Source organism: Elaeis guineensis, chromosome 2 (genome assembly GCF_000442705.2).
Source record: "Elaeis guineensis isolate ETL-2024a chromosome 2, EG11, whole genome shotgun sequence".
In the NCBI taxonomy this organism is placed as follows: domain Eukaryota; kingdom Viridiplantae; phylum Streptophyta; class Magnoliopsida; order Arecales; family Arecaceae; genus Elaeis; species Elaeis guineensis.
This window is the reverse complement of record NC_025994.2, coordinates 89,859,901-89,873,013: the sequence shown is the minus strand read 5'-3', so window position 1 is coordinate 89,873,013 and position 13,113 is coordinate 89,859,901. Positions and strand designations below refer to the sequence as shown.

Sequence of the window (13,113 nt, the reverse complement as noted above, 5' to 3'; positions counted from 1 at the left end):
AATGTTGGGTTACCTTTGAATGAAAAAGTGAGTGCGAGACTTGCAACTTAGGAAAGGAAGCTACTTTCATGGGGAGGTAGATTAACCTTGATAAATAATGTGATGTTGGCCCGGCCTTTATATTACATGTCCATCGTCAGACTGCCAACTTGGTTTATTAGTAGAATTGACAAGATGAGAAGAGCTTTTTTATGGAAAGGTTTTGATGAAGTCAATGGGTTTCATTGCCTGGTGAGTTGGGAGATTGTTTGTAAGTCCAAAGAACAAGGGGGTCTCGATGTCAAAAATTTGTCCCAATTGAACAATTCTTTGCTTGCAAAATATTCTTAGAGGTTCCTTCGTGGGGCAAATGGTCCTTGGTAGCATCAAATTGCAAGAAATTACTACTTAAGGAAGAAGTTTGGAATGCGAACGAGAAAGACGACTTTGGGTTTATCTTTCATTTGGAAAGATATCAGTTTGAAGAATGAGGCTTTTTGGAACTATGTGGCTTTTAAATGCGGCAATGAGAGGTCAATTAGATTCTGAGAAGATGCTTGGGTTGATGCAATTCCTCTTTGTTATAATTTTGATGATATTTATATATGGATATTGAAGTCTAACTTGCTGGTTGCGTCATTTTGGAATTTGAGCACGTTGAGGTGGTGTCCCATTGATGGGTCCTTTGATAAGGCATGAGTCATATCGGCTTCAGTTGTTGTATGACCTTCTCTTTTCTACGGTGTCATCTCATATTGTAGTTGTTCGTATTTGGAAGCTGGCACACAATGGTCTTTTCACTATTGATTCTTTTTATAAGTTTTTAAATTTTGGTGGGTTGAGATGCCCTTTTCAAAATGCAATTTGAAAAATACCGAGTCCGAAGAAAGTTAAAGTATTTTTATGGTTGATAGCCAAGAATAAGTTACACACCGATGAAGTGCTTGTTATGAAGGGTTGGAATGTTAGTACTAGTTGCTGCTTTTATGATGCCAACTTTGAGTTTATTAATCACCTTTTCTTTCGTTGCTCATTTGCAAGGAGTATATGGGCAACCATAAAATTATAACTAAATCTTAAAGGAAGAACAGTGAACTTTCTTGATCTTTGGATATATTGGAGAGGGAAGAACAAAGATAAGTTGGCAAAGAAGGTTGGGCATCAAACTTTTGCTGCTGCTTGTTGGGAGCTTTGGAGGGAGAAAAATGCCCGTATCTTTCTAAACAAGAAGAAGAATTTAGTATTCTCAATCTTACAAAAGCTGCTCCAATCTTTTTTTGATTGGAGGCATCTCAGTTCCACTAAGTTTTAGGTGTAACATCAAGAGCTATAGAATAGGTTGCAGTCCCTCGCTATGCATCCCACTCCCTAAAGCTTCTTCTTCAGTTAGGATATGAGTTTTGTTTTGCCCATAAAGTTTCTTTTTTAGATGGGTTATTGTCCATAAATCTTCTTCTTTATGTTGGGCTTTAAGCAGAGCTTGTTGCTCTTTTAAACTATATCTGTAAATTTTGAGCTTTTTATTCTAATAAAATGAGGGTAGCTCTGCTACCTCCTATTCACATCAAAAAAAAAAAAAAAAGGATTTGCAAATTATGGTAGTCAAGTTTTCTTTTTAAATAAAAATATCTGCTAGCTTTTTTTGCTCTCGAATATCTATAAGTTTGGTAGCAAATCCATTAAAACTCCTTTTATAACTATAGACTAAGCACTTACAAGCTGAACTGCTCCATTTCAATCATATTTGATAGAACTTTGATTAGTTCAAGCATTTATACTAGTGTAATACAATGAGTAAGAGAGAGAAAGAGAGAGAGAGCATGAGAGTAGTATACAAGCATGTGCAAATATATATACAATTCGAAAAAAGATAGAAGTAAGAATTTGAAATAGACATAACTCTTTTCTTCATTTTCTCACTATAAGAAATCATAGAATCTATGATATTATTTTAGTAATATTTTTTTAAAAAAAGTACTAAGAAAATAACCCTTTGCCCTGGGTTTAGGATAATTGTCGGGTATTGGTTTATAACTTAACTTTAACCATAGAACTTTAGTGGCTTAAAAAAAAATATATATATATCGAGAAACAACACTTAGCCCAGATTTATGATAAATTGCAAGGTATTAGTTTGTGGCACATGTTTATTCTATAATCCACGATATTATTTTAGTTGTTTTCTTTTAAAAAATACCATGAAGTAAAATTTTATTTGGCATTTATAATAAGTCACTAGATATTATTTTGTAACTATCTTTATTATCCTAAGTCAGAAATACTCTTTGGATAGCTAACATAAAATAAAAATTCTAGCTGCAAGTATACATTATTAATGAGTTCAATTCTAATCCTAAATCAAGATGTAAGAGATCAATTTGTTCTAGGATCTTAACCATTGATTCGACCAAATTTTGCATTAAAATTGAATTGAAAATTATAAAAATTTAAAATGATATGATATGAAATATTAAAATTTATATTAAATACTATGGATAATCTTTTATTGTAGGATCAATAAATTTATCATATGTTAAAGAACTTGTTAGGAAAATATATATTCAAATATAGAAATATGTTGAAGTTGCTGAAATCTTAAATATTTTAAGTAAAAAGATTTGAAAATATGATAAAAATAAAATAAAGCCATTCATCTTTTCATTTTATATACAAGAGAAACAATTTAATTTTATTAAAATAAATAACTATAAAATATAAAATATCAAAATGTATAATTCAAAAGAATATGTTTTATAATATAAATTAAACCTTACTTTAACATAGTATGGATTATAGTCACGGTGGATGGGTGGTTCTTAATTACTCTTCATTTTGTAATATCTGACTTGCACTAAATCTTTGCATTTATTTCTAGAACCCTACATTTCTTAGCAATAATGCTAGCTAAATCCTTGCATTTATGAATTGAGGGATCTCACTAAATTTTCATACTTGTGAAATCTAGATATCATAAATACAATGAAATCACTAAATCATCCCATTTATGGGATATTAATCCCTAATGTTTTTAAAAAGTGTAGGAGATATAATCAACATTTCAAAAAAAAAAAATCTAGCATTTTTTAACTTTCTTGCAGTGTCACAAGAAGGAAAAAAAAAAGAAGAAAGGATCAAATGAAAATAAATAAAGAAAAAGTAGTAACACAATTGATTTTTTTTTAATATTTATCAAAATAATTTTATATGAACAAGTGCTAGAACAAGAAAAACTAAAAGTATGCAATATTAGTATTAAAATTCATGGACTCATGGACTCAAGTAAATTGAGCCCCTTCTTATATAATATATAACTACAATGAGAGAGAAACCTGCTTTCGAGTACTTGATCGAGTTAATTGAGATGTAGAGACTTAGCTGAATAGTCCTCTAAATGTTGGTCTCCCATATAAACAATATAAACCTGCATATACATCATCCCATGTGATTGAAATATTCATGTTCCATTATATATAATAGAAATAGAGCTACAAAGTGGGGTGGGAATCCCCGTAACTCTGATAAATGATCTACATTTGTCCAACTTCTCACTTGTCTTTCTTGATTAGCAGTATAGAGGGAAGCAAGGATAAGAAGAAGACATTGAGAAGGTCTCACTAGAATATTATTTCAAGGTGCTTTGAGAAGAAGGTGATTCCTCTATGATATGACGTTATTTTTAAGAAATAATGGAGGAAAACAAGCCGCTTCCCCTATACTTATTGATTGAATTGGTAGAGATATGCAATGGAAGGAAATTTTTTAAAAAAAGATAAGATATGGTAATTTTCTATAATCCAGCAACAAATCTTTGCCGGCATTTATCCAATCTAAACCAATAGAAAGGATGAAAAATATTTGTTCATTAGCCAACATATATAGTAGTGTATAGATGCTATGCAATGTCTAGTAGGGATAATGTGCATGCAAGTGGAATCTTTATTTTTATGGGTAAATATTTTCGGACAATATTTGGATAGAAAATTAATTTATCTATATTTTTTTTATATATTGAAAAGTGGCTCTAGAATTTATTATCCATGCTTTTTTACATTACTATTTTTCTGGATAAGCTGCTAAGATTTATCCATATTTTTCATAATGCCTTTATCTATCTATTTGTTTATATATATAATACATTTATGGTAATAAATATATAATAATAATATACTATTTTTGTATAACATATGTTATATATATAGCATCACATAACATAACATAATATTATATAATAATATAAAATAATATAATATAATACAATATAATGATAGGGTTAGTGATAGTTTCGAAATAAAATAAAAAAATATTTTATTAGCTAACGAGAAAAGACTTACCTATCTTTTATGTGGATAAGCTTTTTCTTTATTTCATAAGTAAATGCTACTAATAGAAAAATAATTTATCCATTTAGTGGGTAAGGTGATTAAAGAAAAAGTTGATCAACATTTGTATAATATTTATCCACCAAAGAACGGACTTAAGAAAAGATAGCAAAAGATGGTAATCTTCTAGAATCTAGAAGCAAATCTTTTTAGATACAATAGTAGGCTAGCATTGATTTTACCTATCTATATGTTGTCCACTATCATGTATTTATTTAATCTAAATGAATAAAAAAGGTTTAAAAAAATGCCAGCATTCAATACTGGTATAGTGTATAGATGCTATGCAATATTTAGTAGGGGCTATGCCCATGCAAATAGAGTGCACTCTTAAGCGCCTCCCTTCTCTCTTCCCTCTCGCTCCTCTCTACTCCTTACTCCCCTCTTGAGCCTTCTTGAGCATCTAATCCTTGCATGGCTTCTTCCTCTCTCCATCTCCTCTCCTTTTCTATCTCAGGTTACTAACCCCTCCCTGCCAATACTTAGAGCCACCAGCACAATTGGTCCCCTTTTTCCTCGTGACCTTATGTTTCCATTAGTTACAGCATGGGGGGCCATAGTTGGTGAAGATGCTTTATTTGATGAGGAAGCAAATACCAGTTCTCAATGATGGGTATTGATATTGGATGTCCCCCATATCAACTATACACTAGGTAGATTTCTTAAAAAAAAAAAATCTCACCAAGAAGATTAGCTAGAAGATATTATTTAGGTTTCTTAATTAGCTCCATATTAGTATTTGAGGTCTATCCAGTACAATATTAATATAGGACTAAACACATGCTCATGCAGGCCACATATTCCTCTCATTTAAACTATGATATCTTTAACAGGTTAAGAGTCAGAATCCATTCAAATCTAATTACAAGTGTCACAAATCTAATCTAGACCTATATTGTATGGTCCTTTAGTCCACGTGGGTCATCAACAGAATCTACTATGATACCATTATAACAATGCAGAATCTCATCTAAAAAGACTAGCTATAAGATATTATTTGGGTTTATTGGCTTTATATAAGTGTTCAATACCAATTGAATGCATAACTGATATGGGAAGAAATACACATCCGCATGAATCCTTAGTTTAGTCATTGTCTTACTATAGCCTTGATTACATAATATTTTATGTGGTCACTTGCTTCGGTATTATATACTAGATTTGACCTTCTTATTATACAATATCATATATTTTCTAATAGGAATGATTTTAAAAGAGATAAAATCTTGTTAAGTATTTGCTTCTGACAAGAATTGTATTATCTAAAATTTTAGAACTTTTCAAACTCTTGGGTAGTTATTGACCATTGAGAAACCTTTGCAATATTTTAAAAAATTTGTAGTGGAGCATCTTTTTTGAACAAATGTATGAAATATTTAGACTCTGAAGAGTTATATTGCTTCGTAGGTATGAGATCTTTAGACTCTTATAAATCTATCGAAACATGGAAATCGAAACCAACAGATTGCTTTTTCATTCTTTCCATTTTATACTTTCCTCTTCTCAAACTTTTCTTCTATATTTCATTTTTTTTGGGTGTAGATCCTTGGTTGAAGGTGATCAAGTAGTGCAATCTTACATCACTTTTGTATTGGATATTGTATCTAGAGGATAGGATTTCCAAATATCATATACAAGAAGAAAAATCATTATGTTTAAGACAACTTTTTGAAAGTGTCTTGCTCAGCTCAATTCTTTTCCTTTATTACGCTTCTTTCCATATCTTCGACCCTGCACAATACTCTGTGCCTTTGTAATTAGGTTTGTGTGCTAGTTTAGGAACCGGATGATAAGAAGGATTCATTGGTGAAGCTACACCACAAACCAGAAAAAGTATATCGTATATTAATTTATTCAGGAGTGTTAAACTACTCATCACTCAAGTAGTTATGAATTATTTTAAGTCCCGAAATTAGGATGGTTGGGTACATGGCAATGACTATAGTTAAATTAATAGAACAATGATATTGTCAATGTTTTAATTTTGGTTAAATAAAGATGATTAAAGCTAAAACTTTATCTCAAAAAATATTAATAGGCAAAACGATTACCAGTGGAAATCAGAGCAGATATAATGGCTATTGGAGACCATTTTGGGTGCAATGACTTGACATACGCAGCGTTGCCACTCACATGGGACATGACATGGATGTTCGAGATATTAGCACCAGCAATAAAGGTTGGGATTCGGCGGGCCCACTTATCCAAAACCAATTTGGCATCCAGTAGCAAGAGTTTGGTCATATCAATAGTCCCGTGTATCGAGTGCTGGTAGGTAATTCAAACCACCAAACCAAAATTTCAATATTGTTCATCTTATCTTTTTTTGAGAAAATAAATTTAAATACTGATTACTCCCATTCACCAATGCATCATATAATTTAATTAGAAGAATAGATGGAACAAGCAAGTGAAATCCAAAGTAAAATTAAGATATTTTTTTCAACCATTATCAGACTAATAAAAAGAAAAAAGGGTTAATTAGAAGAATATAGAGAAGAAGAAGCTGAAATTTGGAGTAAAAATAAGCTATTGTTTCATCCATTATTGAATAAAAAAAAAAAATGAAACAAATTCCTTGGACATGTGAAGCTTAAATATATACTGTGTGCACACATATTGGGCTTCTGACATGATGCTTGCCGTCAGACCACACAATAGAAGCTGAGACAATCGAATCAGACGAGAGTGGCTCCCCAGAAACAGTCACCACAAATTTTTGCTTCTCATATAATTTAGCAAAGGATAGTACTCTGGGATTAACTGTAACATTAAATTTGGATCCTGAGTTGATCCTTGCGGTGTATGTGGAGTTTGAACGGCCAACATTGGTAACTATCCTTGGAAAATGCACTTGAAAGCTTTTATCTGTTTGAACATAGGCAGCCATCGAAGGGTAATTTAGATCCCTTGGAGATCCATTTGCAACCTTGGGACAAGTGATCTTATCTCCAGTTATGAGCCTAATCATTGACGTATTATAGCCTTGATTGCATAGCATTTCTGCGTAATCTCTTGCAGTGGCGTCATATACAAGACCTGGACTGCGTGCCTTTCTTGGGTTGACCTGGCCAGCTCCATAAGCTAGTTCAGCATCCGAATCGTCCGAAGGATTCATTGGTGAAGCTACATGAAAAAACCAAAATAAGAATAGTATTCTATAGTTAAACAATCATGATTGTCAAATAATCATGATCTTTTTTTTTTTTTTTTAATAGTTAAGGGAAGAGAGCTATAAACATTGGAACACACAACCCGATCGATACATAGAAACAAGATCATGAAGCTCTACAGGTAGCTGATTGGCATGGAGTAATTATAATTTTCAAACCCCAAGGTTAGGATAGTTTTTGTATTCAGGGAGTCGACCATCTTAGATTATTAGAAAAATCTTATCCATAATAATCTTTCGAGTTTGATTAAATTTGGGGTTAAAGGAAAAAAAAAAAATAGATAGAAGACTAGAAGATAAAACGAATACCAGTTGTAATCAAGGCAGACATGAGGGCTGCTGGAGACCATTTTGGATGAAACGATTTAACATAAGCGGCAGCGCCTGTCACGTGAGGGCATGCCATGGATGTTCCCGATATAATATTGTACTTGACCGAACGTGTATCGTATTTAGAATCTGACAGCTTAGCTTTAGGCGACCATGCTGCCAATATATTGACTCCAGGAGCACTTATATCGGGCTGCGACATTGCCAAGGCTATCACAATTAGCTTGTAGCCGAAATAAATGTCGTGAATCATAAATCAGCTTTATACCATGTTGTGAAATGTACCTTCAGAATGTCAGGTGTGAGATGACTTGGCCCTCTAGAAGAGAAAGAAGCAACAACAGGGGCTTTAGGATCAAATACCGCTTCGCTTTTATGAATGTTCGCCACAGGATTCCTGATCCAAGCCCATTGTAAAGGCTTCGGTGTAGATCTCTTTGAGCAATGACATGCACATAAAATTACCTGGCATTGTTGCTATAATCTATAAGCTTCTGGCGCTCGGTAGGACTAACAACAAGTGCTGGAAGAGGGTACGCAAATGCATCATCTGACTCATCCAGCATCACCGCACCCTTCGCGCCAGCAAGCAAAGGTCCCGTTCCATCAACTGCTGAGTCGCACAGAATAATCTTGCCGCTCACTAGACTCTTATTTAGCACATCTGCATCACAATCACTGCAAGAAAAAGGAAATGTTTGAATAAAAACAAAACTGTGAGTTTGAAAATGAGATATATACGCTGACGGCATTACCCTGGGAACTCGATGTTACCATTATAAGTGAATGGGAAAAACCTTTTCTCAGTGGGAAAAGTATTGATGGAGGCTCCCTATAGAAAAAAATGGAAACAATGATGATTGAGCAATCGAATATAGTATAGAGGCAAGCATACACATATTTATTTTGAGAGCAGAGGGAAGAACATATATAATGTCACAATAGAGTAAACTCAAGATAGAAGCAAAAAAAAAAAAAAAAAATGCTGCATCGAAACTTACCACAATAGTCTCATTGTTACCTAAGACCAATTTGTCTATGATATGCCGATCGATGCTGCTAGCTGCAACTACCATCGTCCATGGAGCAACATTCTCTACGGATCCTTGTCGACCAAAATTGCCCGCTGAGGCCGATGTAAGAATCCCCTTCTTCATCGCATGGAAGGACCCAATGGCTATGGGGTCCTCGAAATAGTCATATGCATAACCAAAGCCCATAGAAATGGATATAATGTCAACACCATCAGCTATTGCATCATCAAATGCGGCCAAGACGTCATGAGAACTACAATCACCATCTCCCACACAAACTCTGTACGCAGCAAGTCTAGCTGATGGCACGGCACCTCTAGCAGTCCCAGGTGCAAGGCCATATAGGCTTGCATTCCTCACTGCACGCCCCGCCACCGTGGATGCAGTGTGGCTGCCATGGCCTAAGAAATCACGTGGTGAGAGTTCATCTTCCGTGGTAGAATTTGGGGCAACGTAGTATCGGGCTCCAATAATTTTGCTAAAATGGTGGGCATGGTATTAGTGATTATATATATATTCGAAGAAAAAGGTCGATTCTAATTTGGATTGAACTTCCAATAAGATGAAAGGAATTAATAAGGGAGTGCATACTTGTTGCATGTGAAATTTACGCAGGCTCCTTTCCATCTTTTTGGGGGTGGTCCAAACCCCTCATCGCTAAAAGATTCGGATTCAGGCCAGATTCCCGAGTCAATCATCCCCACAATAATATCCCTCTCCAATGCTAGATTTCTCTTCGGAGTTTCGGAGAATCCTAAGAAGTCCCATGATCTTGTGGTGTGAAGCTTTAGGGTTCTACTGGGGAAAACTGACACTATTCCTCCCATCCCTACAAATTTGTCAATAAATTAAACACAATAATATAATTCAAAGTTATCTACTTGGGGGTATAGTTATTACATATAATTGATGGGAAGTGCAAATTATAATAGTCTAGATTTTCTTTTGCAAGAAAATACCAGCTAGCTTCTTTTGCTCTTCAGCAGTAAGCTTGGCAGCAAATCCATTAAAGCTCCTTTTGTAGCTGTAGACTAAACACTCGTGGGCTGAACTGCACCATTTCAGTCATATTTTGATCAGTTCGAGCATTTATTATCTACATTTTAATTTCAACACTAGTGCAACACAAGAAGCAAGAGAGATAAGGGTGGCAAATGGGTCGGGTTGGGTCGAGTTGGATACAGATCGAGTCGGATGTGGATCGGATCAGAAAATCATCAATCCAAACCCAACCTATTTATTAAATAGATCAAAAATTCAAATCTAAACCTAACATGTTTATTAAATAAGTTACCCGATCCAATCTGTTTAATCTATTTATTAAATAGATCAAATTAAATTAAATGAATTAAATAGATTAAATAGGTTGGATTAAATAGGTCAGAAATAGGTTAAGCGGATTTTAAACCGGTTAAACAGATTTTAAATAGATTAAACAGATCGGGTTAAATAGATCAGAAATAGATTAAACTGGTTAAATAGATTAAATGGATTAGCTAACTCAACCCAATCTGAATATTAAACGAGTTAAACGGATCAGATATCTGAAATCCAAATTCGATCTAATTATTAAATGGGTGAAATGGGTTGACCTGTTTATGACCCAAATCTGTTTAGCCTAAATTCAAATCTGTTTATGACAGATCAAATACAGATCGGATTGATGGATCGGATCATATTTTATGGACTCTAGAGAGAGAGAGGGAGAAAAGGAGAGCAAGAAAGTAGTATACAAGTATTTTCAAATGCATGTACAATTTTTAAAAAATGAATTAAAAATTCAAAGCAGGTAAAATCCTTCTCCTCTTTCTCGTTACAAAAATCATGGAATCTAGGATATTAGTTTAGTTATATTTAAAAAAAAATTACCAAGAAATAATGCTTTGCCCTGAATTTATGATAATATTAGGTATTGGTTCATAACTTGCCCTTTATCGTAGAACCTTTATGGCATTTTTAAAAGTAATAGGGACCAACACTTGGCCGATGTTTATGATTAATTGCAGGATATTAGTTTGTAGCATTTCTTTATCATAGAATATATGGTATTATTTTTAGTACTATTTTTGAAAAATATTATGAAATAATGTTATCTCCGGTATTTATGATAAATTATTTGATATTAGTTTGTAACTTATCCTTATCATCCTAGGTCAAAAATACTTTTTGGGTAGTTCACATGAAATAAAAATTCTAGCTGCAAGTACATTAATAACGAGTTCAATTTTGACCCCAAATAAACATGCAAAAGATCGATTTCACCTAAGATCATAATTATTGATTCGACCAAATTTTGTATTGAAACTATATTAAAAATTATAAAAAATATAAATTATATGATATAAAATTAATTAAAAATTTATATTAAATACTACTAATACTCTTTTATTGCAGCATCAATAAAATTATCACATTTTAAAGAACTTTTTTGAAAAATAAAATATATTGAAGTTATTTATATCTTAAATATTTTAAGCAAAAGGGCTTGAAAATATGATAAAAATAAAATGAAATCATTAATTTTTTTCATTTTACATAAAGGGGAAAGTATTGAATTTTTAGTAAATAATAATTATAAGATATGAAATGTCAAAATGTATTAAAAATGGGTATCTTTTATAATCTGAATAAGCCTTTAAAAACTCATAACAAAATCTTATTTTAATGGAGTGGATGGTGATCGGGTGCTTCTTAATTAATTACTCTGCATCTCATAATATCCAATCCATACTAAATCTTTGCATTTATTTCTCTACATGAGGTTCCCCACATTTCAATGGCAGCTAAATCTTCACATTTATGAATTGAGCAAATCTCACTAAATTTTCATATTCATAAAATGTGGGGATCATAAATACAATAAAAACATTAAATCCTTCCATTTATGGGATATTAGTCCATGATTCTCTTTAAAAGTGTAGGATTTTTAAAAAAATTTCTAATATTTTTTAACTTTCTTGTATGTCACAAGAAGTGAAAAAAGCAAAAGGATAGGATCAACTGAAAATAAATAAAGAAAAGGTAGTAACACAACTGAACTTTTTTTTTTTCTAATATTTGTGCTAACAAGTAGTCAGAATAATTTTGTATAAATAAATTATACTAGAACAAGAAAAGTAGAAGACATGTGATATTAGTATTAAAATTTGTGGACTCATGAACTCAAGTAAATTGAGCCCCTTCTTATATAAAATATAAATATAATGAGAGAGAAACCTGCTTTCGAGTACTTGATTGAGTAAATTGAGATGTAGAGACTCAGCTGAATAATCCTCCAAATGTTGATCCCCCATATAAATAATATAAACCTGCATATACAGCATCCCAAATGATTGCAATATTCATGTTTCATTGCATATAACAGAAATAGGGCTAGAAAAGGTGGGGTGGGAATCACATGTAGCTATGAGAAATGATCTACACCTATCCGACTTCTCACCTGTCTCTCTTGATCAATAGCATGAGTGGAAGAAGAAAGGAGATAGATGGAGGCGATAGCAAGGAAAAGACAATGAGGCCCCATCGAAATGATATCTTAAGGGGCTTTGAGAAGAAGGTGATTCCTTTATGCTATGATGTTATTTTTTGAAAAAATAATTGAGGAAACCAAGCTGCTTCCCCTCTATTTATTGATTGAAATGATAGAGATATAAATTGGAAGGAAATCTCTTAAAGAGGAAGCAACATATGTTGATCTTTTAAAATCTTCTATAATATTGAAGCAAATATTTGCAAAGATCCATTTTACCAATCTATATGCTGTCCCCTTTAATGCATTTATCCAATATAAACAAATAAAAAGGATAACAAATGGCCAACCTAGTGTATAGATGTTATGCAATGTATAATAGAGACCATAAGCATGCAAGTGGAACTTGTATTTTTCTAGATTAGTATTCCTACACATTAACATTTGGATACAAAATTAATTGGCTTTGAATTTTGTTACCTATATTCTTTTGTGTTATTGCTTTCTCGGATAAGTTGCAATGATTTATTCATATTTTCCATGATGCCTACTGATAAGTATACTAAATAGGACTTAGAAGCAATAATTACCTGATAATTGATTCAATCCTTATAGAATTTGATGCTTCTTATCATATTTTGTAGATAAATAGAAGATTGGACCCAAAAGAACAAGAAAAATCAGATTTGGCTCAGGTCCAAATATATCAGAACAATCAACTTGAGGGGCTGATTGAAGAGAAAACACATC

General features: G+C 32.7%; 1 protein-coding gene across 1 annotated transcript; it reads right to left on the bottom strand.

Annotated features, from left to right (window-relative positions):
* Positions 1 to 6,951: 6,951 nt before the first annotated feature.
* Positions 6,952 to 12,417, bottom strand: LOC105055355 (subtilisin-like protease SBT4.3). Its single transcript, XM_019852784.2, has 10 exons — positions 12,334 to 12,417; positions 12,111 to 12,202; positions 9,854 to 9,945; positions 9,486 to 9,723; positions 8,862 to 9,372; positions 8,625 to 8,692; positions 8,326 to 8,538; positions 8,146 to 8,257; positions 7,840 to 8,053; positions 6,952 to 7,484 (listed from the first exon to the last, which is right to left on the bottom strand). Exons 1-10 carry the CDS (start codon positions 12,415 to 12,417, stop codon positions 6,952 to 6,954), a joined length of 2,157 nt encoding a protein of 718 aa, XP_019708343.2.
* Between the last annotated feature and the right edge of the window lie 696 nt (positions 12,418 to 13,113).

Excerpts from the sequence above, each read along its gene's own strand:
- LOC105055355 (XM_019852784.2), bottom strand. The coding sequence starts at position 12,417 with ATGGGGCCTCATTGTCTTTTCCTTGCTATCGCCTCCATCTATCTCCTT. Across the intron at positions 8,054-8,145 it reads TCACACCTGACATTCTGAAG|CCCGATATAAGTGCTCCTGG; the intron begins GTACATTTCACA and ends GCAATGTCGCAG. Across the intron at positions 7,485-7,839 it reads GTCTGCCTTGATTACAACTG|CTTCACCAATGAATCCTTCG; the intron begins GTATTCGTTTTA and ends TTTTTCATGTAG.